Source organism: Pyrgilauda ruficollis, unplaced genomic scaffold (assembly GCF_017590135.1).
Source record: "Pyrgilauda ruficollis isolate IOZ18807 unplaced genomic scaffold, ASM1759013v1 scaffold3, whole genome shotgun sequence".
Classification (NCBI taxonomy): Eukaryota; Metazoa; Chordata; class Aves; order Passeriformes; family Passeridae; genus Pyrgilauda; species Pyrgilauda ruficollis.
In genome coordinates, this window is record NW_024524377.1 from 26,038,259 (window position 1) to 26,065,786 (window position 27,528).

General features: G+C 42.9%; 1 protein-coding gene across 6 annotated transcripts in view; it reads left to right on the forward strand.

Moving 5' to 3' along the window:
• The first annotated feature begins 6 nt into the window (after positions 1–6).
• Positions 7–27,528, forward strand: part of ANKRD44 (ankyrin repeat domain 44) — a 130,207-nt gene continuing 102,685 nt past the window's right edge. For all 6 annotated transcript variants that reach the window (XM_041472753.1, XM_041472758.1, XM_041472756.1 and 3 more), the window contains exon 1: positions 7–124. In XM_041472753.1, the coding sequence (XP_041328687.1) occupies positions 98–124 (27 nt within the window). In that variant the 5' untranslated portion in view covers positions 7–97. The remainder of the gene's footprint in view (positions 125–27,528) is intronic.

Consider the following 27,528-nt stretch of genomic DNA (forward strand, 5'->3'; position numbering starts at 1 on the left):
GAAGCGGAGCCGCCGCCGCCGCCGCAGCAGCGCCGGTCGCGGGGCGCGCTCGCCGCCCGTCGCGGGAGCTGCATGTGCGCGGGAGCCGCGGCGGAGGATGGCCGTGCTCAAGCTCGCCGACCAGGTGGGCGCCGCGGGGCGGGCGGGAGCGGGCGGCGGGCTCACCCTCAGCCGCAGCCCCCGCGGCGGTGCGGGCGGCCGGGGGAGGCCCTTCCCCCTGCCGGGGGCGGCTGTGGAAGCCCCTTCGCGGGGGGCGCCGTGTGGTGCCGGGTCCCCGCTGTCCGCCGAGCCGCCGCCGATGCGCTTCTCTTCGCTTCTCGGCGGACATTGTCTGTGTGCGGCGGGCCGGGGGCTCGGGCTGGGCGCAGCTCGCCGGGGTCGCGGCAGCCGGTACCGGGCGCGGGCGCTCGCTTCCCCGCCGAGCTGCCGCTCCGCGGTCCCCGGTGAAACCCTGACATCTCCCGTCGGCGGGGTGGGATGGAGGTGGGTGTCGGCTCGTTTCGAAAGGCCTCTCGGCTCTGCCTATCGTTCCTTTGGCTTTTTCCATCGTTTTATTGCCGTGCCATACGTAGAAATAATTTTTCCTTTTTAGTTAGGAAGTGTCTCTTCGGATAAGCTGTTGCCGTTCTTCACAGGCTAGTCGGAAAACCCGTAGTATTAACACTTGGATCGTGTTAAATTTAGCAGTGGGCAGACAGCTGTTTTCAGTATTAAAGTATTTCTTATCACTGGTAGCTAGAAGCATTTATAAATATTTAGTAAATTGATATTATGACTCCCACATCCTGGTTTACCCATATACTCTACCAACTGTTACACACTTTGCGTGCTTTAATCTGCTATTTTTAATTCAGCGTGGTCCGCCTGTGATCTGCAGCGTGGGTGTCCTGCAAGCCTCAGACCCTTCCTGTGGGGTTCAGAAGGACTGCCTGCAGCCAGCCCCTCTCCAAATACCCGTACTTGGAGATCACAAGCCTCGCTCACAGTCTATTTATGCTTTTCAAAAAAAATATTCCACATCCACAAAGCTGCCACATAGCACATTGAAAAGAGTTTTGAAAGCAGCAAATGATAAAGCTGCTTCTAAAGTGAAAGCAATACTGGGAGATCAGACTATAATGTGTTTTCATGTGTAACAGAAGGTAGTATTTATGGGCTGCCTCCTGACATGTCCCTTGAATATCCTCATCTTTAGATATGATGTTTATGACTGGCAAAGAAAATGTCTCACACCATGAGGCTTCACTACACCATGGTGCACAGATAGAGTGTCACAAATAAGGAGATTCAGGTAGGAGCTGTGTGTTAGATATCCAAACAGCAAGCATTAATATAAAAAATACATGTGTTACAAAGGGCCAAAATTGTACCATTTCAGTACTTTTTACATATTTAGTGAAGCCTTTAAGTTTACTGCTTTTAGTATTTTTAAATCTTTCCTGACATCTTACAGCGAGAATTTTGCTTCAGCAGCACCAGTAGAAGTCAAAATATATTTAAGTCAAGTGGATCACATCTTGGTGAAGTCTGTAGTGCTGTAGAAAAATGATAGGCTGTTGTCTTAGGGTTCTCCCTTTTCTTCTACTCTAAGAACTCTCAAAGCAGAGGGAGGAGGCTCCTCAGAGCTGCTGTGACACCCTTGCAGTGTGCCTACTTTGAGAGTGCTCAAAATTTTGGTGAATGCTCGTCATTGTTCCTGGTCAGGCTGTGGCCTGGGACATAAGACAGGCTGATAATTTTTCTTTGTGGAAATAGGTTTCCTGTTGTTTATAGAGGGATATGTTGGTCTACCTGTACCCATCCTACTGGGTCTCTTTTAATTTTCTTAATTTTCTTCAACAGATCTTTTTCTTTCACTTCTGAGAGAGTGGAGGAGGGGGAGGACATGTTCAAAGCTGGCTGTGGTGCTTCCTCTTAAGCCGAGAGCAGAAGTGTTTGTGTGCCTGTTTCTGTGTGCTTGGAGTTGTTGCTAGTGGAGCCATTGCCACCTGCAGCCTGAGCAGTGTCACCAAGGCACCGGGGCTGCTCTGCAGCAGCTCTGTGTGCTCTTCTGTATCACATTGGAGGAGTGCTGTCCCCAGGCTGGCCCACCTTTAGCAGAGGGGCACACAGTAGCAGCAGCCTCATGTGGTTGTAGATAGACTCGGTCAAAAGAGAGGTAAGTCTCTGCTGGAAAATGATGTGTCTGGGAAGATTTGCATTTCTGTAACAACTCCTGTATGTACTCAGGCTCACTGGGGTTGTGGGAGCAGGCTCCTTCTGCATTTCTTCCTGCTCTTGAAGATTGAGGCAACTGTGACAGTGATAACTTGCAGCGATTCAGGAAACGGTTTCCTTTTTCTTAAACACCAAAGGCCACAGCTCACAATGTCCTGTAGTGAGATTTGGAGTATGGCGGACACTCCATGCATCCCTGGTCAGGACCTGGGCTGCTGAGAGTGAGTGTGGGCTGCTCTTTGTGCACTGAGTGTGAGGTGCTTCAGGCCTGAGTTATGATGCTCAGGGAAGGTTGACTCTGAAACCAAGAGCTCTCTCTGTGCCTGTCATTGGGATTTCTGTAGCACATGCTTCCCTCTGGATCTACAATTTTTGACCAGTGAGGAGAGCATCATGTAGGAGATGACTAGAGAACCTCCCTGCTGGGAGTTTAAACATTTCTTTCTCTTAAGTGATCTGTTTCCTCCTTGCCTCCATGCTTGGCTTTTCTTACCAAGTGTATCTAACAGCACAGGTAGTATTCAGACAGATGAGAAATTGATCACACCACTTCTCGTACAGGTTTTGAAGACGGATGTTAATAGTTACTGCTTTTTGATATAGCTGAAAGGTGCTAAAGTGCTGCTACACTTAAACCTTAAAAGAGATTATCAGCTCTTTTAGCTGCATTCACTTGTTAGGCAGGAGAGCTTAGTTTAAGAGTTTAGCATTAGTGTAGGTTACTTGAATTTGCTTCCAGAGATGGCAATTATTAGCTCATCAGTTGAGCCAAGAGAAACCTGTAAGTGGTTTAACCACAGGAAGTGTGTTCTACCATCGCTCGTTTCTAGATTAATTTCTTTCAGGCATGTAACCAGTCACTTTTGAGTGACTAAATGTTAAGAAGAAAACAAGCTGAAATAATTCATAGGATTATAGTCTTTGTGTGTAGTTGTGTCTGTGCATTGTAAACATTCTGATATTCTAAACATTTCTGTTGTCATGTGCAAATATTGCAAAACTTGCTTTAAATCTTAACACATTTATCTGGTCCTTTTTTAACTATCTCTGCTGTGAGACAGTTAATTACAGCAAGTATGCAAGTTGTTTTAAGGACTGAAAAAACCTTTTTTTCTTTTCAGTTCTAAGAGTTATTGCTGTACTGTTGCCTATCCAAGTCATTGGCAGAACCTTTTCCATTTCAGTAATCATTAATATTTTGTATTGTGTGAGGGCACCATTGTTTATGGTAAAAGGTTGCAATTAAGCTAGAGTTCAAAAGGAGCAGAAGACAAGGGCTCCAACAAGTGAGCAGCCAGAGGCTTTCAGGTGTGAGTGGTGCCCTCAGAGGGTGAAGATACTGATTTGCTTGTGATTTTCATGGCTACTTTTTGAGCAGCAGTTGTTGCCTGGACCCACCTCTCTCATCCTTTGAGTAATCAACAGATGTAGGGCTCTTCCTGCTGCCACTCTCCCTGCCTGCTGTCTGCAGTTCTTTGTCCATCTTATTCCTCATACTTGCACCAAGTAACCTGGTTTCTTGAGGACTGTTTGTTTGCCCCTTGCAAACTTTTCCAGAGAAGCCTGTCAGCTGATGTCCCATCCAGTGTGCTTTTCATCTTCAGGGTTTCCACTGCTGGTTCTGGGCAGCAAACAGACAATTGCTCCTGTAAGTGTAAAAGGGTAAAATATCTTAAAATAATGCTACTCACTTTTTGAAAAATTATTTTGGAAGAACCTAAAGTTTCTGTAGATTCTCCATCTCATTTTCAGTTTTGCCTTGCCAGTTGGGGCCTTTCTTGCAGAGTTGCCAGCTCTGCCCCCAGTTCTGCAGGTTGTCTCTTTAGCTAACTCTGTCATCTTCTTTGTGTTTAAAGCCAGCAAAGTCGCTCTGTGCATGGCTGTTTGATTTGGGATGCCAGCTCTGCCTTCACCTCCGTGGCACAAATGTGCCCATTGTGCCTGACAGAGCGGGGTGTGCGTGGGACATGCATTGCTGCCTGTCAGAGGCTGATGCAAGCTTCACTGCCTGTTGTTGGTTATAGCTGTGCATGTTTGCAGAGGACATGTACCACTCTGTCTTTGAAGGACACTGAGAAAGTTTTGTATAATTAAAAATAAAATGGGAAGTTACCTAGGAAGTGCAGCCTGTGTTGCTGCCTGTAAGAGATGTAGTGCTTGGTGGTTTCATGCCTGCACTGCCAGATTCAGTGAGAAGCTTGGTGTGAATCTGAGACAGACACAGGCTCTAGCTAGCCTTGGGCCAGTGCCTCTTGAGGGTCATGGTTTACTGTGGCTTCAGTGTCACCAGCCCAGGCCCTGTATGTACAAAAGAACAGAATTACTTTTAGGCTGCCCTCAGAAGCATGCATATGAATGCATAAGGGTAATGGAGCCCAGATGAATGGTAGTGTATGTGCTTAGGCTGCTATTAACTGCAAGCCCTCATCCTGTCTCCTGGTATTTTGCCTGTTGTCCTTGATTGCTGAGGGTAATGCAGTGTGACTAGAACTGAAAGGACCATTTCTCTCCCTTTCCCAAATGTTTTCCTGTGTTTGACAGTTCTTTGCTGACCATCAGGATCTTTTTTATTATGGTCACAGAGAAACAGCATTAAACAGATGTTTAAATAATTTTAAACAGATGTCAGAGATCATAAAAATCTGCTGGGCAAAGGCTGGACTTGTGTCTGAACGTACTTAAAACCAAAATGAATACAACAGTAACAAATAGTCTCCTAACAAAACCAATTACATTTCCAAATGATGGTGTGTCTAACTTATTTCAGAATCATTCAATTGACAATAATGTCTTTTTGTATATCCTTTCTCTGTGACATATAAAAGCATCTGAGAAAATGCCCCTGAATCTACTGTATAAAATAGGAGTAATGAACCTGTGCCCCATGCCCGCAGGCAGCCCACAAGTTAATTTGGTGTGGCATGTGATGCCATGATTCCTCCCCTCCTCATATTATGACTAGATAATACTAAGGTGTGTATATTAATTTGCAGTCTTCTAAGTGGTTTTGAAAGGGCTCACAGCCAGAAAGAGATAATCCATTTTAGTACAAAATACTCAGCCACAAAACTAAGGTAATTGTGGAGAAGGAAGGAAGGAGGAGGAATGTACCCACAGGAGTGTGTCTCTATTATTTTGTGTGAAATGAAAATGTGGTTGGACCAAAATAACTCCACTGTGGCTGCCACTGTCTTTCTGGAGCCATGATATTCCTAGGTATCATGCATACTGTGAGACATGGTTCCATGCTTTTCCAAATAAAATAAAAACTTTGGAAAAACTGGGATGTGCCAGAATTCCTGGTCTTGTTCGGACCTGTAGGAGTGGTGGGTACTGCCATTTGGTAGAGATGGTACCTTAGCTCTGACACAGAATCATCAGGTTGTTTAGATTGGAAAAGATCTTCAGGATCATAGAGCCCAACCATAAACGCAGCACTGCCAAGAACACCATGGAAATATGTCCCTACACTCCTTCTGAATGCCTCCAGGGATGGTCCTTTTCAGAGGAGGTGGCTTTGGTTCACCAAAGAGAGCAAGGTACAGGCTCAAACGGGAAGCTGCTTATTTTTCTTTTGTTTTTTTTTTTTTTTTTGGTCATGGCCTCTGCAACATTTCACTTCCTGATAATTTTGTAACTTGTTCAAGGTACAAAAGAAGCGCTTGAGTTGGGAGAATTTATGGGGTGGCGTAGCGTGCTCAAGTATGTCTTAGAGATTTCTTTAGCAGAGGAATCCTGCCGAGGTTTGGTCTTTGGTAATGCTGGATAGGTTTGGAGTGGTTGTGCCCAGATGCCTGGCTGTTTTGAGGGGGGTGTGCCTGCCCATGTTAGGGTGTTAGTTTTCTTGAGTTGCAGCTGGCATTCAGCAGAACATCCAGCAGATCCTTCTGTACTCTCCTGAGGTGTGGTATTTTATCCAGGCCTGACAAGGGCCTCCTGACCTCCTCCTGCGCATCTCTTAAATGAAGATGTCGTTGTCATGGCTACATTTAGTAGACAAATAAACATTGCTCCCAGCTTGGGTGCTTGTGTAATGGCTTGGTTCCAGGAAGGTGATGTTTTTATCTGGATCCTCGCTGGAGGGTGGGCAGATGTTTTCTGTGACCTGGGAGCAGCAGTGCCCAAGCTGGAGCTGGCCATCACTGGGCTGCGTGTGCCGTGCCTCCCCTGGGGCACGGTTTTGGGTCGGTGCCGCTGTCAGCAGCACCACACAGCGCTGACGGTCACACGCTGGGCTGGGAACAAATCCCTGCAAGCAGAGAAAACTTCTAAGTGTTGTTTCTAGAGGTCTGTGTGTAGCTGATGCTGCTTGTTTGTTGCCAAGAGAGGCAGAGGTTGGGATGTGTTGGTGATGGGAAGGGTTTCCCTGCACTGGCTTTGCGGTGTGTTCAGGGACAAGCCGGGCCAAGTCCCTTCTCTTCCTGAAGCTGCCTCACCATTAACAGATCTTTGCTTGTGGAATGAACAGCTTACTCTTTAGGAGCCACTTTTGGATTTAATTCTGTCTTCAGGCTCATAACTAATGCTTCAACTAACATATTGTTTTTAGGCTTTTTTTTAACCTCTGTCCAGAATTTTTTCCTTTCAGTGGTACTGATACAGGTACTAATACTAACCCGGTGTCAACACATGCCTACAGGAGCCAGATATTGTAGGTATAAGCCTGTTAGGCAAATGTTTCAAATTATGTTCTGATAGCACTGACCATTTCCTCTGGTTTTTATTCCTGCTTTTCTTGAATGCCCTGCTTCACATACTGCCTCTGTATGTTTGCAGAACATACAGGTGAGTTAAACTTGCTGACAGACTACCTCTGTATTTTAACCCTTTAATGGTTTTTTTTTTTGGCTGTTCCTGTATTTAAATTAGCTTTTAAAATTTTGTTTCCAGAACTACATATCTGTCATTTGTCACTTTTTTGTTAGCTGGAAAGCTTGGGCTGGCAAGTTCCCACATCTGCTGTCTGTGGCTTTAGCCTTTTTTTTCTTCACTGCACTAGAAACATGTAGCAGCATGTTGGAACCCTCCAGCCTGATGATGGGTGGGAATCAAAGCATTACAAAATTACATTTAAAGGGAAGAAATTATTTTGCAGTTTCAACCAAGGGTTTGAGGTCATTCTTGGACGTTTGCAGGGAGTTGGTCAACAAATTACAGCATTTTGTTGTGGCTAGGTAATTGTGACATTCTGAAAGAGCGTGTGCTTTTTGATGACAGACATTTGCATGTGTTTTGCTTTTGGGGGAAGAAAACTCTTTCCTGTCTGCAGATGTACAACCAAAAATGGAGGCTGTTGAATGAATTTCTTCCATGCAGTGCTGAACCTCCTGGCCTAGCAGGCTTGTCTGCTTAATGTTTGTTCTTCGAGTTACGAGCTGGTTTTTATATACAGACGTGCATTTTTGTGCTGGAATTATTTGTCAAGGCGTGCTCTGTTGTTTTTAAAAGAGTACTTGGGGAGAATGCCCTCAAAAAGCCCCACTTCCCCTTCACAGCTGCGTGCTACTGCATCTTTGTGAGGAAGTAGGCAAAACCAGAGCAGTTAACTCCTGCATATGGTCTCAACTGATGTACCTGATGGCATCTGTTTACTGAGCTGAGGCTTCAGCTCCTTTCCATAAAGGAATTGGTTTCTTATGGAAAACCCTTGTATTATTGAATTATGTACATGTAGGATTGCTTCAAGGGCCATATTGATGTTGATATCCTTAATAGCACAAAGTCTGCAAATAGTCTTTAGTGATGAATAATTTTCTATTTAAGCATTTGCATTTTTATTCTGGTAATTTTTTTGATCTTATTTTGGATCTTATGTGGCCTGTTTTTTTCCCCATCTTGCAGCCTTTGTAATTTTATAGACTTGTTGCTTGAACAAATGTCTTTTGTCCATGCAAAAGCTTTAGCAAAACCGTTGTTTGGTGTCTGCTTGGTTGCATACCTCTAACTACATGTCTCTGTAAATGAAGTACTGCCAGAAGTAAAAAGCATGTAACTTACAGAAATGTAAGAGTAAAAATGTAAAAATCAAGTACTGTATCTGCAATGTATCATCTGAAAAGAAAGCACCAGTCGACTGCACCATTAGGTGCACAAGCTTTCACATTCTAAATATGACTAAATAATTTCTGTGAAAGGAAATGAGTGTGAACATTAATAAGCTTTTATATGCACTTTGTCATTAATAATGTAGATAACACCCTTCAGATGGAGAACATAACCCATTTCATCACAGCATCATTTTAACATGATAGGCTCCTTGCCTTTCCAAGGTGAAAGAGCCATAGATTGCCTTCTGAAATCTCATCCTCAAATGAAGTTTTGCTTTTGGCTGCATCAAATCTAGACCAGCTTTGCAGGAATATGGGGAGGCTGCTTTGTATTTATAATAACACACTGGTAGCAGCACCTGTCTTGCTGTGTTTCTATGTATAAAGTTAATTTTTCCCATACTTCTAAGAGATAAAGGTGAACATCATGTCCTTTTCACTAGCGTTTTTATTCTTGCCTGTCTAGGTGTTTGTTTTGTTTTATTTTTGTAATAAAGGTTACTTCTTCTGTGCAGTAAGGCAGCACAACAAAGCTGTGCCTGTGCTGTGGGGCCTTGCTGGCAGCAGTAGATGGGTACTTTGAGCTGTCAGGTGTCACCAGGCTGGGCTGGTGGCACTGCTGGAGCCAGCCCTCTTGCCATGGGAGCTGGTGCCAGCAGGGAGCCTGGCATCTTGCAGCTAGAATCCCACAGTATTGCTTGGTAAAACACTGATTTGCTCAGTGTGCTCTTTAGTTGTTTAGCATGCCCAGGGTAAAAAATTAAAGAACAAGGGCCTGAAAAAACCCATATTGTCTTTATGCTTCCAGCTGTTTTAATGTGCTTGCCAATGCAACGTGCAGCACTTATCTCCAATTTAGAATCAAGAGAGGGACTTATTTAGTCATTGACTCCAGGAACATTTCCAAAGTGTTCTACCAATGAAGTAAATGTGGTGTGCCAAGTTCTGCATCCATTACCTCTGTTTGAGAGGAGCAGGCTTAGGTGAATGATCTTGTTGCACCATGTTTGGCATAAATCAAACCTAGTATGAAGAATTTTTTTTCTTTTAATGTAAACAGGCCTTGATCCTTTAGCTATATGCATAATCCTTCTCCTCTTTAGGAGATGTGGCCCAGCTTCTGATGGGGTTTTCTGCAAGTGGAGCCTGTGGCTCCAATAACCTTTGGCTGGACTGAATCTGAAATTTTTTTTAAGAAGCTGCCAAGATGGCTTTAGAGTTTGGAGAGAGGAGGTAGAAGGAGAAGAGTTGCCCTGGGCAGCTGAGGCAGAGAGCAGGAGGGGTGATAGGAGGAGGCAGAGGAGAAGGCAGGCACTGTGTAGCTGGAGGTGCAGTGCTGCTACCTGATGGCACTGCCGAGTGAAGATGCTTGTTACCCTTTTCACAGCTGGAGAACTGCTGCAGAGAAACTCTGACTTGAGTCAGGCTGAGAAGGGGGCCAGTGACAGAGCCAAATCCTGATTTACCTCTTTCAGTGGCTGATTCACAGTGATGCCTTTCCTTCTTGCAGGTTGTTTTAGCACTGTTTACTGTGTGGGCTGATGCCAATCTCATGATGTTGCAAGGTGAGAAGTGAATGGTGGCATGCGTTGTCATAGTAGTGTTAAATTCAATGAACATACTGGGTTTTTTAGATATTTGTTCTGTAAACTATAAAATCAGCATTGCTGTTGCTTAAGAGCAAGTGCTCTGTTAGGAAATGGTTTCTAGGTCACCTGGTAAGTAAAGACTTACCCTGGCTGATTGCTGTGGGTGGCTGTCTTTGGTCACTAATCCTGTGTCATGGGCTTAGCATTGTGTCCTGGCAGTGCAAATGGTAAAAGTGAGATCAGCCTGTTATGCATCAATACTGCTTGTTTAGCCTAAATGTTCTAATAATCCAGGGCTGCCTGACTCTGCCATGGAGCACACATACATGTGAAGATGGGTCATTCAGATAAATAGAGATTAGCCTCTCAAATCTGAAAACTTACTGTCTGTGGATTAGATGGTGCTCTTTGGGTACATTTCACACAAGCTCCATGCCATTGCTGGCTCGAACTCAGCAGTCTTAGAATGATAAAATCATTCAAGTAGGAAAATACCCTTTAGATCATTGAGTCCAGCTGTTGAAAACACCATTAAACAACCATCACAGCTGGCGCACTACAGACTCATTAGGATACAACGCAGTCCTTCAGCAGAAATGTTTGTGGTTTAACATAGTGCTGGCTGATTCAAATACATGTTTGAGTCATTTAGATACCTCCTTAAGCAGGGATCAATACATTTAAATTCAATTCTAACACAGATAATCCAGTTGAATACAAAGCAGGCATTTAAAACCCATTCAGAAACCCCACCCATGTCTTCTCGCTAAGCTCTGCTTATTACAGGTAAATATTTTTAGACATATAATATAGTTTCTAATTAGAAGAAGTTCCTCCTTCCAGAATAATTTTCAAGAAGAGTTGTAAATTTCTCCATCACCCCTGCTTCCCAGAGGAGTGCTATTTCTTTTCTGCAAACGGGAGCAAATGGAGCCGAACAGATTTGCCCTCCTCCACAGTGAAGGTTCAGACTAGCTGAACCAGCCATGTAGCCTGTGCAGCTCCAAGAGTGAATTATCCAGACGTGGGTTCTCTGAGGATGTGCCCATTGTTGGTGGGGAGATCACACAGCCCAGGAGCACCTGCATGCTGTGGCTTGGCAGGTGCAGCTACCTGGGCTAGCTGGTTACAGAAGCCTTGCGTTTATCCTCTTCCTACAGGCATAGGCACAGCTTTCACGTTAATCAGGGATTGCATTTGGGATCTCCTGGTTCCTGTTCCTGGGCAGAGTTTGCATATCTTTAATGGGGTTTTATGCATGCTTCGTGCCCTCCGAGGCAGGTTTGTGATTCACCAGAGAGCTGTCTGGAAAAGGAGAGACAAATGACGGCAAACCACAGAGCAGGCACATGATCTTCAGCACTTCTTGTTCCCGCGGGGCTGGCTGAAGACAGCTCCAAACAACTGTCTGAAAACCCTTGTGTGACTCCTAAGGGATGACTCTGTGCAGACACATGGTCTCCAATCCTTCAAAGACCTGCACACTTTCAGACAGTTGTCTTTGGAATTCTTCATTTGGTTCTGTGGTATGGACAAAATTTAAAAGGAGGTGTACAGGCAGGTGTAATTCAGTGCCTGCAGCCTCCAAAAAGCTTTAGCATAGAACAAGCTTTCTCCTAGGGCTTGTATTCAGCTGCTTATCTAGGACCAAGCAAATAGGGAAGGCTCTGACCCACAGAAGTAACAAAATCTCTTTATGCATTTTCTTTTCCTGTGGGATTATTGAGCTGTTCAGAGTCTTCTAGACTGAACTGCACTGCTACTTGCTGGGATATTGTAACATCAAAAAAAAAAAAGTACAGTGAAAAAAACTGCTTCACCTCTGTGGGTACAATTCCAACCATAGTGTCACATTTGTTTTATTCCTGATGCTGCTTCTGTTAATGTATTTTGTTTGCTTTCAAGCAGTAGGCTTGGAGAGAACACTCCAGAGCTTTGCCTGTTCTTAACAAAGTGTTCAGCTGATACGTTAATTGAACCTTGAACATGTGCAGTAATATTTTTAAGCCACAGTAGATGTTTCACCAGTAAGGTAATTCTCTCTAAAGAGGGATAAACAGTTTGCTCAGCCAGAGGAGAGCTTGCTTTCTTGTGCCTTATTGCATAAATTCGTGCATGTTGTACTGCCCCACAGAGTTGTGCTGAGCCCTGGTGTTCACTGCGTGACAAGTGGAATCAACATAAAAGCCATCTTTCTGCTGAGGTCTGCCTTAACCAAACTAAAAAATCAGTCAGACCTATTTTATATTGCCCATGCCCCGTTTTTGGGAAACAAATGTGTTGGAGACAAGCTTTTTATTGCCACCGAGCCCTTAGAGGGTAGTAAAACTGCCTGCAGAAATATAAGTAGAAGGGGCTTTAATTGGCTGGGGTCTGTTCCCTGGTGCTCTCCTTACCTGCATGGCAGACCAGGCTTGGGATACTGTGTCTGCTTTCTTGCCCTACCACCAGGCAGGCCTGGGTGCTGATTTGCCTTGGGGTGTGGGAGAACTGCCACAGGTTGGGCAAAGCCAGAGCAGCTTTTATTGGCAGTGACTGCCCAGGTCCTGCTTCTGGGGAGGGGCCGTGTCTGTGCAAAGCATTTGCTTCCCCATCCTGAGGATCAGGGATCCAACCTGTGGGCTTCTTTCTTTCACAGCGGGTGTCTGCTTTGTTACACTGCCAGCCCTTTCCCTAAATAGTGGATAACCCCGGATTTAAGGACCTCAGAAAGGACAACAGAGTTCAAGTGTCTTTTTGACCTTTGTTGCTGAGGCAAAGTTGGATCATTTGCTACGAGCTGATTTCAATTGTGCTTGGAAATTCACTGAAACAGCTACTCCGAAATAACTATTCTGAAGAGGTATTTTGGTGTGGGCGCTCATATTCTTGCATAAGAGCATAGTTTGCTGGTCTGTCTGAGTGCACCATGGAACTAAAATAATTGCTGACTAACTGTTCAAGAATAGCGCTTCTGGTAAATGCCTGAGCACAGAAAAGCCCACTACAAAGAACAAAGACACCCCCCATCCCACCCCGATTGCAAAGAGGATGTTCTTCCCAAGGTATTTAAATAGTTCTGTTCATTCATGTTTGTTTAGAAAAGAGCAGTGGTAAGTTTTATGTTGCATGGTTTAAAGTATTTCATATTCATTAACAAACAAGTGCCAATTAATTTTACATTATGATGCTTAAGGGGTAGACTGCAAGGAATGGTATTTAGCTGTGGCTGTTTGGCAATTATGACCTTGTATATAATAACAGACTCAATAAATTCTTGATGTGAGAGAGCGCCATTAATCAACACAGAGTTAATTAACTGTGCTGCTTACTTAGGAAGTGCTGTGCAGAATGGTCTGAATCTCTGCAGTGCTACAGGCTGAAAATGTCTGATTTGTCTGATACCTGCCTTGTTTACATAGAAATTTCCCTCAAAATTGATGCTGAAGAGGGAGCAACACTTCCTCCAGGTGACTGAACACTGGTCCCACAGGTCATTTTCTTCCATGGCTCTGGCACTCTGGCAGGCCTTACACGGGTCACTGTGTCACTTAGGCTTTCTGTCACCTCCACGTAGAAGGTGGAAGCCTTTGGATGAGTGCTGCAGTGCTGGTAATGGAAAGTGCTCTTGCATCAATGGTTTTGTTTAGGTCAATCCTATAAGACTACCACGAAATTAGGAATCATGGTGATAATTAAGAATTATACTCATCAGCTCTAATTTGGACTTTATACAGGACTGGTTTTTTTCTTGTGTGTTTTTTTAAATAATCTGACATATAGTTCAAAAATGGGAAAACGAACAAGATTCAGCACATGTTCAGAGAGACAAGCATCCATCTCTGTACCACTCACCCCTCCACATTCCAAAGAGATCTTTTCATTTTCCTGATAATATGATACTTAGAAGTATGAAACTGTCTTGGCCTTTTGGAGTGGCCATCCTTTTGTTGGCTCAGTGTGCATATTAATGTGAAGGATGGATTTCTAACCTGGCATTGTACATTTTAATGTGTATTTTACATATATATATCTACATTTATTTATATATGTACATTTTTATTACATTGTACATCATCTGTCTTTTTTGCTGTCTCTTGAACCACTTTAATAGCTGGGGTCACTGCAGACTGTCACGGAAGGATTCAAAGGTCTGAACCATGGGAATGCTCTAAGCTTGCTGAGAATAGTGCTCACTAAGAGCCAGTTTGGAGAGTTTGAGTTACTCCAATATGAGGGAAGTGAGAGAAAGCAACTGTTTTCTTGCTGCTGGAATGTGAAACCTCTTGAGTTCATATGCCCTGTTTTTATTCTTGAAGTTAATTTAACTGAGAGGTATAGCACAAGCAGTCTTCTCTTTTTTCCTTTTTTTTAAAGTAAGTGCAGTTAAGTGTAATCCTTCATCTTCTGTCCTCTCTCTGCCACCTGGGCTCTTAGTCTTAATTAGGGCCTGTTTAGCAAATAGCTAATACAAGACTGGCTTAGTATTACTACCACAAGAGATGGCAACCAAATAGGGCCAGAAATAGATGAGGAGAAACTGTGTAGTCTGAAAGAGTAATGGAATGCTCTTTACCGCTTATAATGATGCATCTAATTATAGGGGCCTGAGAGTGGGGAAGGGAAGGAGAGAGGAAGAGATTTTCACTTTAGATCTCAGGGCAGAGAAAAGTGATGGTTCAGCCAATCTCTTGTGTGCAAATGGGAGTTTTCTGCTGCAACCACACAGCTTCTGTATTTGATACAAAGGAAAGCAATAACTCTTAAATGATAGAAAAACAACTGTTCTTTTTTTCCCCCCTGCTTTTTTACTACCTATTCTGGGAAACAGAAGTCAACTGACACCTCTTCTTATTAACCCCAAAGTGTAACTGGTGATTACGGCCTGCCATTCCTACTTTTCTGCCCTCCCATCCAGCTGCCTCCCTGAGCGGCTGCTGTGGCTCCTGCTGACTCTGGCAGCTCATCCCCTGCTCCATCTGCCCTGCAGACAGCACGTGCAGAGGGGCTGCTTCACTTAGGTATGGAACACTTTCTCAAATTCAGCCTTGGGCCTGCTTCTTCATGAGCTGCAGGGCAGTCAATCCAGTGAATGGGCAGTACTGTACTAAGCTGGTATTAATGACAGCTCTTCCATTTGAGCGCCATGGCCCTTAGTCCCACACACAGATGTTTTAAGATATGTACTACATAGTACATGTATAGATCCTTAACATATTTTTTTTTTTTTTTTTACTTCTGAGTTGCTTTCAACCATGGTTTTCTTTAGAACCATTCATGTTATTCCTTGTTTGGAAAGCCCTTTCCCCCTTGCCTGTATATTAGTGCAATTTTTTCTTCCTCATGTCTCTCATGTTTTCAGAGTCCGGGGGAAGATGGTCTGTGCTTTCCCCTGTGCCTAGCTTGTGGCACAGAGTCCAGCTACTGGACTTTACTCCTTGATTTTACCCCCTTTTATGTTTCCAGCACAGTCTCTCTTTTCCTTTTTTTGCCAGCTGCCAGAGTGTCTTCAGTGCTGTGAAGTCAGATGAAAGGTAGCAGTTAAAGCTCCCTTTGCAGCAGTCCTTCCCTTGTGTGTGCTGGTAGAAATCCCTTGGATCTCTGCTGAAGTTTCATCATCCCCTTCATTCTTAGCTTCAGAAGAACTAGGATCATTCAGAAATTCTAGGATCATTTTCTCCTGACACCACCAAAAAACCTGAGCTGAGGGCAGTGCAAGCAAGAGTCATTAGTTTTCAATAGTTTTAAGTATCATATGTAATTTGTGGTTCATCATTTCAGATAATTTAATGAAGAGATTTTTCTCCATTTGTTTTCACCTTATAAACAGCCCGTATTTTTTCTCTTACAACAAAATGCAGATGATTTTATGAATATGTTAGGTGTAAGTTGAAGATGATAAATGATACTAAAGAACAGTTGGTTATATGATGTTGAAGGTATACAAGTAATAGATGCAATCAGAGAAGGCTGAAAAATTGAAATGTAAAACAGCCATAGTACCATTTTAAAAATTGAAATGTAAAACAGCCGTAGTACCATTTTAGACTATTTTTGAGTATGTGCAGGACAGGGAAAATGCGAGACTGGAGACAGGCAAATGTTGTGCCTATTTTAAAAGGGGGAAGTGAGAAGCCAAGGAATTAGTGTAATGCTAACGTTGTGAAGTATTCAAAGCAAGTTGTTGGACAGATTTATAGATATCTGGATGATGTTAAGATAATTAAAAAAAGAAAACCACTAAAAAGCATGGAAGCAAATGTTAGTCCTAATGAAGGGCCCATATCTTTACTTTTTTCTTACACAGAGGTGGGAAGTCTGGTGTTATTTCAGATTTTCAACTACAATACCATTTATTATAGTCAATTTTTTTAAAAGCTCTAAGTATGGTGAGGTGCAGCCTGGTTCCCCAAATTTCAGCAGCAGTTGAATTTCCATGTATTTAATGGCATCCAGCCTTTTTGATAATATGAGGAGGATTGTGATGTTAAAAAGTCATAGAATGTCTTGTTTGCAGAAGTCTCTGGCATGACAGAATTTCTGTAGATTCTTAGAATCTCAGGATTTCTGAGAAGTGAAGTCTCTGCTGTTGATTTTTCTGCTCTGTTCAGAGAAATTTGAGTTGGTGCACATTTTTTGAAACTTGCAGACCACCAGCAGAAAGTACCCTGTGAAGGCTTTAGCGAGCTACTCCAGCCACGAGGGGAATAATAGGGAACAGTAAAGTGCTAGGCTTGTTCCTCATATGAGTGTGATGATAGAGGCTGACACCTGGGCAATTTTCAACTGTTTCTGATAAAAGAACCCATGGTATCTTCATCACTCGTTTCTTGTGACTCTTCTTTGAAGACCCTCAGAAGGGAGCTCTTCACTTTCTGCCAGTGATGCAGCTTTCTGATCAAGCTTTTGCCATGGCTGCAGCAAACTTGGTCAATAGTTCAGGAAGAAAGACACTTCTGGCATGGATAAAAACTACAGTATTTTGTTGTCAAGGCAAGCAATTCCAGTTTCAGCATGCAAAGGGGAAAAATATGCCATTGTCTAGTTTAGTGAAAGCTGTGAAACTGAAGGAAAACAAATGTACTCTAAAATATGTAAGGAATTTGACAGTGTCTGAATTTACCCAGCATTATAAGGTAGCAATTGCTTGTAGATACTGACTCTTCCTTCAGAAGCATTTTTAATCCTTAAATGGTGCACTGAAGTTGTTTTCTTGCATTCCAGTATAAATATTTCCATCATGTTACAAGACAGATGAATGAATGGAAGGCAGAGACATAAAATGATATTTTCTAATGGGAAGATTTCTTCTTAAGAGGTCTAAAAGAGCTGTCTGTTGTGGGCATTTTGATTCAGTTGGTATAGCTGAAGGACGATTGAATGGAAGTTTTAATATTAGGGTGCAACAGGAGTGTCTTTGTATCAGATTTCCTCATTGAAAAAGACTCTTGCTTAATGGCTTGCCAGATGAAGGACCTAACCTCTTACAATATTTGTTATATATTCAGAATTTCAAATATTTTATTCATCTGGCTGCAGCTAGACAAACCAGAATTTCTTCCACTTGGATGGATTTTAAAGGTTTGATATATTTGGCTCCTTTCTAACTTTATAATGAATTCCATCTGAAAGGAGCAGTGATTAAGGAGAGTTAAGAGAACAGATACCTATATACAGCGGATTTCATATATTTACCTGTTTCTCATGACTGTAGAACATACACTGTAATTGCCTGAGAGGCCTTCAAGCTGAAGAGAATTAAATCTAATCTTGAGAAGAAAGGACAAGTTAGATGAGGAGAGGAACAGTAGGGAACGTGATTTCCGCGTGCCTCAAATACCTGGGATGGGTCATTTTGTGATTTGAGAAGCGTTTGTGGTAAGGTAGGAGCTCTCTGTGGCTGATGCCAGTTCTTTTTGAACTCCATGCTCTCAAACCACATTGTAAACATTACCTTTACCTCAGTGGGTTGGCTGGATCTCACAGATAGATTTAATGCATTCTTGAAAGCATTTGAGCTTTTTGGTCTCTTTTCCATTCCAGTCAGTTCCTAATGAAACTATTGCAGGTGCTTGTTCCAAACAGAGGGATCTCCTGGAGGAACTGGAGTAGAGAACAGGAATGGTGCACTGCTGTGTTTCCATTGCGAAGAAGCAATACAGACATGCTTACAGCATTTCCTTGTGCAAACCTTAGGAATTGTCTTTTCAGTGACTGTGCTTTTCCAACACGGAGTCTTTGGCATGGCTCTTCATTCTCCCCCTGAATGCAGAACGAATGTCCCATCTGGTTTTGTAAAGGTGTAGGTTTGCCCGCAAGCAGCCACACTTCCCTGATGTTCAAGGAGGCTCTGACCTATCTGCAAGCTTCCATTGCAACCAGTGATGCCAGTGTTTGCAGTTCTGGGGCTGCATGGCTGAGCCCAGAACCCACTGTTCAAAAAGGAACGGTGCTGTTTCTCCCTCTCTTACTGTACTACTCCAGAGCTTGTTAAAGTCAGTATTCACCATTTGGAGTTATTGTCTTTGTGTTGTCAACGCTTGAGTCTTTCATAAAAAACTTAACACCATCTTTCCCACCTCATTCTGGCTCCAAACTGTTATTAAATTCAGTGTGTTCATCCCCTGTGACATTTCTCTCCTTGTTATCAGAGTAGCTGATACCCTTTGGCTGCCTTTGCTTTTCCCTTCCTAAACTTTGTCTTGCCTCCTTTTGAACCACCCAAAGACTGTCTCTGAAACTATCCTATAATTATTTTCATCTGTTTACTTTCTTTGAATTTTTCGCCTGCTGTATTCTTGTCTTCTGGTGCTATTTTTTACTTCATTTTCTGCCAGCTGTGATTTTGCTTGGCTAATGCTCTTGGCACCATTGCAGGGCTTCTGTAGAGAGAGGGGGGCCTCTGCAGATGGCTGTGGGCAAGCTGCTGTGGCCAGGGGGATCAGCTCAACATGGTCCCTAAAACCAGCACCCAGACTCAAGGTCTGGTGAGGCAGAGCCAGGTATTTCTTGTTAAATGAGGAATGCTTTGTGTGATTGCACATGATTTTACACCCAAGTACTTTGTGGACAGTGACACTTCCAGATAGTTTCCCCGGTTTCCTGGTTGAAATCGTTTCAGGAAAGAAATTCCTCATTGAAAGGCATTCTCTATCACAGGGCCATAAAATACTGTGCCTTGTATTTTGTAGTCTGTCTGGCTTTGAAGTATCTGGTGCTAAAATCCATGTGTGAAGCACTCTGTCATGCTATTAGAAGGAACCTACATTTATAGCTGCAATTCGGTTTCTAAAAATGTTGCCTATTTTATTAAAAAGAATTTATTTGGGTGTGTGGCTTAAAACAGCAATAAAGCCATATCCTGCCTCTAAAAGGTGTTATTGAATGTTCAGGAATGTGTTCAATATACAGATATAAATTAAAAATTCAATCCCTGAGTGCTGTAATAAAAGAAGTTAGGACTAAAATAGCGATAGGCCTGTGAGTTTTATTATGTCATTGCGGGAATTTCTGTGAACAGTGCATAGAAGATCTGGATTATCTGAAACTGGCTGTCCCAAACCAGACAGGGCTCCTGCTCCCTAGTCCCCAGGAGCCAGGAAAGTGAGGATCTCTGCTGGCTCAAGCATTGCCTGCCAAAGGAACTCCCAAAACTGAGTGATGCTCCAACGTAGCTGCTCTAGCAAGATGCCTTACAGCTGTGTGATTTCACTTTAATTGGTCCTATCTGTTTTATTTCTGGTGTCTGTCTTCCCTCTCCTTTAAATCACAATTATTTTCCCCCTGAAGGCTGTGTTGAAAAGGTGGCAGTATTTTAGTTTGCACAGTATCTCTTGCAACCTTTGGACACTTGAATGTAAATTTAAGCTTGATTGTGACCCTGACAGCTGGCAAAGGAAATGACTTGCAGAGCAGCTTGGGTCTCTTGCTGCCAGCCCAGGCTGTGCCCACCTGAGCAGTGCTGCTGCATCCTGGACTGCTTCTGAGCACCTTGGTCTGAACTGCTCCATGGAATGACCTGTGCCTTCACATGTGCTGTTCTGGGATTTCTGAGACCAGCTGGCCTGGCACGCTATCAGAGCATACAGAGGCTCCTTTTTATCTGGATAACAAGTCATGGGAAATATTGATCTTCTGAAAGACATTCTTTGCTCGTTTTCTTTGATTCCTGTTTTACCTTTCAAGGTGAAGATGACATGGCAGGACAAAGTAATGGCTTGGAGGGCTGTCTGGGGCTTGTGGGGCCATCTGTTTTGCAGGCCTGGTATTAATTCCCTGCATATGTGTTGTTGGTCTACAGTCTGTTTATACAGTATGTTACAGGTTCAGAAGAAATGTGCAGCATGCAGAAGAAATGCATTTATCTTCTGCTGGCAGGGACAGCAGCCCTGCAGAACTGACTTAAAATATGGTTGTTTGCTTGTGGGATAAGCAAAAATATCTCTTCTCTGGTTGTCGAGCAATTTCTTTGAATGTCACTTGCTTTTTACAATTAACCTCTCACAAAATACCTTAATGAAACCTTCTGGGCATTTTTAACTCCCAGCACAACTTACTGGATTTATGCTAGTTGTCTGTAATGATAATGGCAAATATTATTGCCATTCAGATGTGCAGACATAAAAGCTTGGCTCCACCAAAATTTATGGGCATGTTGCCATTACCTTGAGCAGACTTGGATGTTGGCTCCTGATCCTGGGAATGCTCAAGAGACAACCTTGTTTGCATTTCATGTGTTTGTTTGCATGAGCTCCTTACTGGAATCACCATACTGGTGGAGCATCTCTTGGAGGTTTCATACTGAAGTATTAATCCAGATGAGTAATTTAACACAGGTTGTATTTAGAATTTTGGAAGATCACCCCTTATTTCTAACTTTGTCTTTAATTTAGGTGTTAATGCTGAGATGGCTGAAATAGACTGTTGAAATCCAATGTGTCTGCATGCTGACAGCACAGACAGATCTTGGTCTTGTTTTTAACTTAATTCCTGGTAATTTCCTTATGTTAACAAAGCATGCTGGAGGAGGCACCCTGATGCTGGCAGCTGGCCATGAGGCATCTTGGAGAGGGTGGAAAAGATTTGGTGAAGGGTTGGCATTTGGAGTGCACCCCCTGAAAAGACCAGGGTGCCTTTTGGGATAGGCATCAGTAAGTCTTTTGCTTAGTAGTTAATACTGACAACAGATACAGAAAAGAGCTGTAGTGGCACGTAAAACATTGCTTTTCAGCTGGCTCCTCCTGGGATGTGCATCTCAGGTGCTTCACTGTGGGGGCTGTGCTTGGCCTCCACCCCTAAGTGGGCACATGGTGACAGTCGTGGAGTGGCCAAGTACCCTGAGCTCTTGTCCTGGCTGCAGCACTGGCTCAGTCTGTGACCAGCCTCTGCTGTGACTGTTGTGGAGGCTGCTGTGTTCTGGGATGTTCAGGAGATGCGCCTGCTATCAGAGGTGTTTGGTACCTCCTGTAGGCACCCTGCCAGAGGAAGATTTTGGCACAACACTCACAGGTACAGCCTTGCCGCGTTGCCCTGTGCCTACATCCCAATGGGCTGCCTCTCCTTCCCAAGCCACAGGAGTTTTGCTCCCTGTGCATCAGGTATTTCCATGCTGGTGCCATGGCTGTGATCAAGGTGTCCTCCATTGCTGTGTTGAACAGCTCCTGCCAGAAGGGAAAAATAAACTTTGAATGCAATCTTTCTCTTGTGGTTGAGTCTGCCTTTTTTGTGGCTGCTGAAACAGCCTGAAACCAGAGTGGTTTTCAGGATGTTGCTGGAAGGAATGGAATGGAAAATCATGGGGGTGTATCACATGGCACAGGTTCAGGAATTGTCTGGCACCTCTTGCTTTAATGTGATGAGCTTTGCTGCATTTGTTATCCTCCTGGTGACTCCATGCATTGGGCATTTGGAAGGATGTGAGAAAAGGGTTTTTCTTTTGGTAAATAAAATTTACCATGTGTGTGAAATATCCTTGTTTTCTGTCTAATCTTTTTGGGAATGGCAGTGCTATTAGTTTCTGACTAAGTACTTCTTGATTCTTGCATTCTGTCCTGATCTCTTCAGTGATGTTTTCAACTGTTACACAGTTGTCTTTTTGCACCCAACCATGTTTAGAATAATTTATATCCCTCTAAAACTCATGTGAATAGCTTTAATCTGGTACCTGTATATCTAACAGCTGTTGCAAACAATGCCAGTTCTTCCTGAAGGACAGGACTGGAACTGACATATACTGTCCTTTCTATTCTGTATACCAGGTTCAAATCCAGAAAATGTTCCTTTCTGTGTATGATAATAAGATTCAGTTTATTTGTTATTTGTGACTAAGTTCAGGGATTTATTTTCCTCCCAACAAGGCTTGTACCTGCAAGAATCTTCTCTGGTAATGTGAAGATTAAATTATTTAGGTCTAAACTTTATAAGAAAGGGGAGAACACAATATAGCTGCCAACTAGTTAATTGTTAACTGTATTATTTTAGACACTGAGGAGTGTTCTACTGATTTTGTAATTAGCAAAAATACAATTTCTTCATGTCATGCTCAGGATGTTGGCTGCAAGTTTAAATGAATCTGCTGTCTTCAATTACATGTAAGCTGCATATCAGTTTGCTGCACTTAATAGCAAGGACATTCTGTAATTGAGGTATTCTGCACTGTGACAGATAATTTTATATAAATAGGTTTTTATATACCACCATAATTTCTAATATTGAGGGATCAGTGGTCCGTGAAATCAGATCTATGTGGCTATTCCTGGTGTATTAGCATTACCTAATTTTCTGTGACAAACTTGGGGAATACAATATGGTAGAGGATTTTGGTTGCCTTTGTTCAGCTTGAACTGACCTTCATTTTTGAGTTAACCTGACACCTGCACAACATTCTGTCCTGGTTGCCTAGATGTACAAATAACGATGATAAAGTGACAGGTGCCTGTTTTTCTAGATGGACAGGTATTAATTCAGAAGAAGAATGAGAAGAATGTTCAGCAGGAACAGTGAAAATTCCACATTATTTAAGTGAAAGGTACATGTTCAGTTGGTGTAGTTTTAGCAAGGTAGTTTTAAAAGAACTGTAAGCAGATTTGCGCATATACTGAGCAGTAATAACTTTGTTTTCTAGTACTCTGTACACAATTGAAATATAGCATATAAGTACCTCATGTGACAGCTAATGTTATCTTTAAGAATGAAGAGTATTGTAAACAGCATATGCACCTACATGAAATATTGGTAGGCTGGGAGTAAACTCTTTCCTAACTGATTCAGTTAGGGAGGTGCAACTCTCAAGTGTAATGTTGTGTTGTGCTTCTGCTGCAAATGGAAAGATTTTGAAGCTGCTTTCAAAAAGCAGTGTTTAATATGACACTATGTATGTCAAAATACAGATGGAGTAATGCCAGGACTAGTACAACAAAAGGTAACACAGAGACTGGAAATTTTGTACAGAGAACAATAGTGTGAGCAAGTTGTCACACATCAAATTATGAATAGAAGCTTAAGCTTGCCTTCTTTTGAAGGTTGTATTGTATTTCTGATTTGGAAAACAATATTACAACATCTTAAATCAACTCTTTTATGAGCTGTCTCACTACTTCCTATTGCTTCTCTGCCTGTTGGTATAACCTTTGTTTTTTCCCTAAACCATGACACTGAGAAGGTTTTACTGCTTTCTTTAGGCCCCAGCAAAATGCAGTGGAAGGTCTTAGACTTGGTGGAATGTGCTCATCACTAAACTGCTGACCAGGAATGGGTCCAGGCCCTGCTTCCCTACCCACTGCCACCAGTTCTCCTCAGCCTCTCTTGAGAAGAGCCACCCCATTATTTCTAGGCAGCAGGACATTCCCACCAGCAGCCCAAGCAGCTCACGAGTGAACAGACCTTGCTGGGCTCACAATGAAATAACGATGAGTGAAGTTAGGAGCTGCAGAGGTTTCTTCTCAAATGTGTTGTTAGTTCAAAGCAAACTTTGTTGGGAAGAGAGAAAGGGATTGTGTTCAAGGAGCAAGGTTGACTTCTGTGCTTTCTCACAGCTTACGTGGGTTGGTTTTGGCAATTTTCCATACAAAGGCAAACAAACTGTGGGCAGCAGTCAGGGCCCCAAAGATAAGGCAGCGTAGCAGTGTTTGTGCCATGATTTCTTTTGCTGTGCCTCATTAATAATGAAAGAACTGAATGATATAATGTGGGCTAATGTCTGGCAGGGGAAGCAGTGGCCCGGATTTGACATTAAGTTGGTGAAAGTGAGTGAGACTCTCTGCTTCACCCCACTCATTGTTATTCCAGTTGAATTGAAAACTACTTTTACTGTCTCCTGCTGTCTCCTCTTCTGTCAGTCAGATGGGAGTCACAAACTAAGCTGCACAAGTTGAGGCTTTTTATCTGGAAAATACTTGACAATTCAGACAATTCATGAATGCTCTGTTGAGGTGTTGAGCTTTTTTTGTTGTGTCCTCTGACTTCCCTGTTCTGAAATATTGTGAGATCCCACCTTTGATCTGACTGATCTCTGAGAATGTGATTAATTTTGGCAGGTAGAAGCTAACATCTTCTGGATTATGGAGGTCGGTCTAGATTTCAGGCATTGTTATAGAAATGTGATGGTATAGCACCGCTTTCAAATACTCCAGTTGTTTTCTGTTGAGATAAATTCTTGAAACTGCTTCTTTAGCCTGTAACAAATTTGAAATGTGTTCAGAGTGCGAGTTCTCCCTCCTAAAACTTCTCAACTTTCTCTTATTTTCCTTCTTCTGTGGCATGTTGTAGGGGATGCTTACAAGATGAGGTTTGGAAAATGAGTGATACTCTTAATCTGTGCAGAGACTTGTCAGTCCTGTCTGCATTTTCTGTGTGCTCTTGCAGATTGAATTTTCCAAGGTTTGATAAGTGATGAAGTCTCTAAGCTCAGGTAAAATGAGTTGGATGCTATAAACATCCTTAAACATCCTACTTCCCTCCTTCCATGCCTTAATGATGATCTCATTGCTCTGTGCAGTGCAATTTAGGATTGTTATAAACAGGAAACATTATCGAAACAAATTGTCTGCACCCACCCCTAGAACTTCAATTATATTTCAAGATCTTGCTTGAACAAAATAGACTATATTTGTGTAAAAGGATGGAGCTCTGATTATATCACTGTATTAAAAAAAAGGGATTGTAGTAGACAGTATGTGAGAAAATAGTGATTTCACAAGAAAAACTGGAAGATACCTAGTTCTAAAGTTGGCAGGGTTATCTGGATCATAATTGAAGGTCTGCCAGGTCAATCTGTTCCATGCTACAGTCTAACAATTATATAATCAAAGCTGCTTCTGCCTTCTTTCTCCCAAATAAATTTGGCAAAATGGTGTTCTCTCTCTAGCATGGGGAGTAATGAAAGTTACTGACTGTGACTATGAATTACCTGGTGACCCCTTCAGAAGAGAGATACTGTCTTTGTGAGTCTCTTCTCCAGATTTATTAGGGCTCATTAAACAACAATGATACTCCCCAATTATTTTTTACACTGAAGTGTGCTTGTAGGTTCATTTTCATGAGGCATAGAGATTAACAAAAACCCCAACACCAAAAAACTGTACAAAAAAAAAAAATCTCCTAACAGCCTTCGGTAGCTTTTAAAAAGACATTAAGGCTAAATTGTAGCTGCAAATGTATTTTAATTTTCTAAAGCAGTTTGCGTCTGCAGATTGCTTCTGCCTGGGGACAGTGACTCCAGCTGGCTCCTAAGAACCCTGTCCCTTCTGTACACGGATGGACTTCATGCCTGCATGGCCACTGCCTTTGCTGGGATCGTGGGGCTGGTGGTTGAAGTTCTGCTACCTTTGCGCCCTTTTTTATTAGGTACCTGTGCTGTAGGCCATGGGGAAACCTCTTTGTTGTTCTTCCCACCCATTTTATATGATACTTCATGGAGGCACTTCTGCGCAGACCTATTTGTCCGGTCCTTTTTGAGCCAAGCAAGAGTGTAAGCAGGTAATTTACAGTTTGGAAGCTTGGGTGCAGCGAGAGGTGATGATGCAGAAAGGAGATGATGAGCCACGATGGGGGAAGGTGGAGACTGCTGACCAAAAGCTTGGGCAGGGTCTGCTGCTGACATCAAAGCGGTTAATTTGATTTTTACCTTGCTTGTTTGGAGGTTGCTGTTGTTAAGCTGCCTAGCTGTTGTGGCTGGAGGCTCTGCTGGTTTCTGTTCTTGAAGGATGAGCAAGAAGCCTGTAGGTAAACCAGAAACCTCAGTAAGACAATCTTGTTTTGCTCCACTTCCCAATATTTTTTTTCCTTTGCTTGGCTTTTGGGGTTACTTGAGGGGAAAGGTAGAGGAGCAGGATTGGTCTGGGATAGCTAATGGATGCACACAGGGTAAGTGGTGCTGAACACAGGGCGCTGGCATGTCCTGCCCCTGTTGCTCACCTCGGCTGTAATTACAGCAGGAGATGTCTCAGCAGAGAAAGTTGTTTGTAACCCTGGTGCTGCCTGTCAGTGCTGCTGGGTTGTTACTCATCCAGGCTGTTGTTGGAGATCCAGTATGGCAGGGAGCTCAGGAAGTCCTGGGGTGAAGTGCCCTGCAAAACAGGCATCCAGCCAAACCAGGTGGTTTGCATTTCTGATGCTGCTTTTCAGAGCAAGCTGGTTATTAAAGCTATCCCAGACAAAATAGCACAGTTCCTCTCTCTCCTGGTGCATCCCAATGAATGTACTCATTCATGTTAGTCATGCCAGTCTCTTAAATCTTTATATGTGCATCAGCAAGGCTTGACTTTTCATTGAAGTTCAGCAGGTGCATAGATGTTAAAAGTGCTCTGTCTTCTGTAATTTTTTCCTGATGTAGCAATTTGGCCTTTACCAATAGCCTTAGGTTTAAACAGCACAAGATATAAAATGAGTTAGTTATGCTGCTATGCTTGTTTAAGAATAATTGTAAAAAGTGCCTTTGGGTTTCCAGGGACACACATTAACAGAAGGTGCATTTCAGTGGCTCTGCATGGTACCTGACTTTCACAGTGGTTCAGCTGTTGTTCTCAGAAAAAAAAAAAAGGCACAATAAAAAGCCACCTTAGTGGGAGATTTATGGAAATGCAGTGAATTTTGCTAGTGTTTGGATTTCCCTGCCTCAGCCTCAGGAGAGTTTGATGCTGAGTGTCTGCAGAAGGAATATTGGTCAGGGAGCCTTGACATCTTTAAAAAGGTGCATAAAACCTGAGTCTGCCCTTAGGGGAGGGCAGTCCCAAGGACCAGTCTGTGGATCTTACCCTGTAGCCAGTGAGGGCTGGGAGTGTCTGGTGCAGAACTGGTGTCCTGTGACTGAGGAGGGAGCCTGAGTGCCCAGAGCACCACAGAGCTGCTCCTCCCTGCCTGTTTAACAGCAGCACTGACACACTCTGGCACAACCCAAACTAGTTTTTCTGGCATGGTCATGATAGGTTATGCCAGTGATGTAGTAAAACTATAATTTCCCCTTGAATACTGTATACCATATATATATATATATATACACACTATACATATATAGTATACAGTACTGTACTATACTGTCCTTGCTCTGTTGTGATGCAATAGCCTTTCAGAATTATGGGATCCCTAATCCACTGCTGGACGTTATGGTAGAACAAAATCTGTTACTTCAAATACTTGCTGCAAAACCGTACCTTCTTACACAGGAAAAGGGTGTATGTGAATTTATTTTACAATAGGGT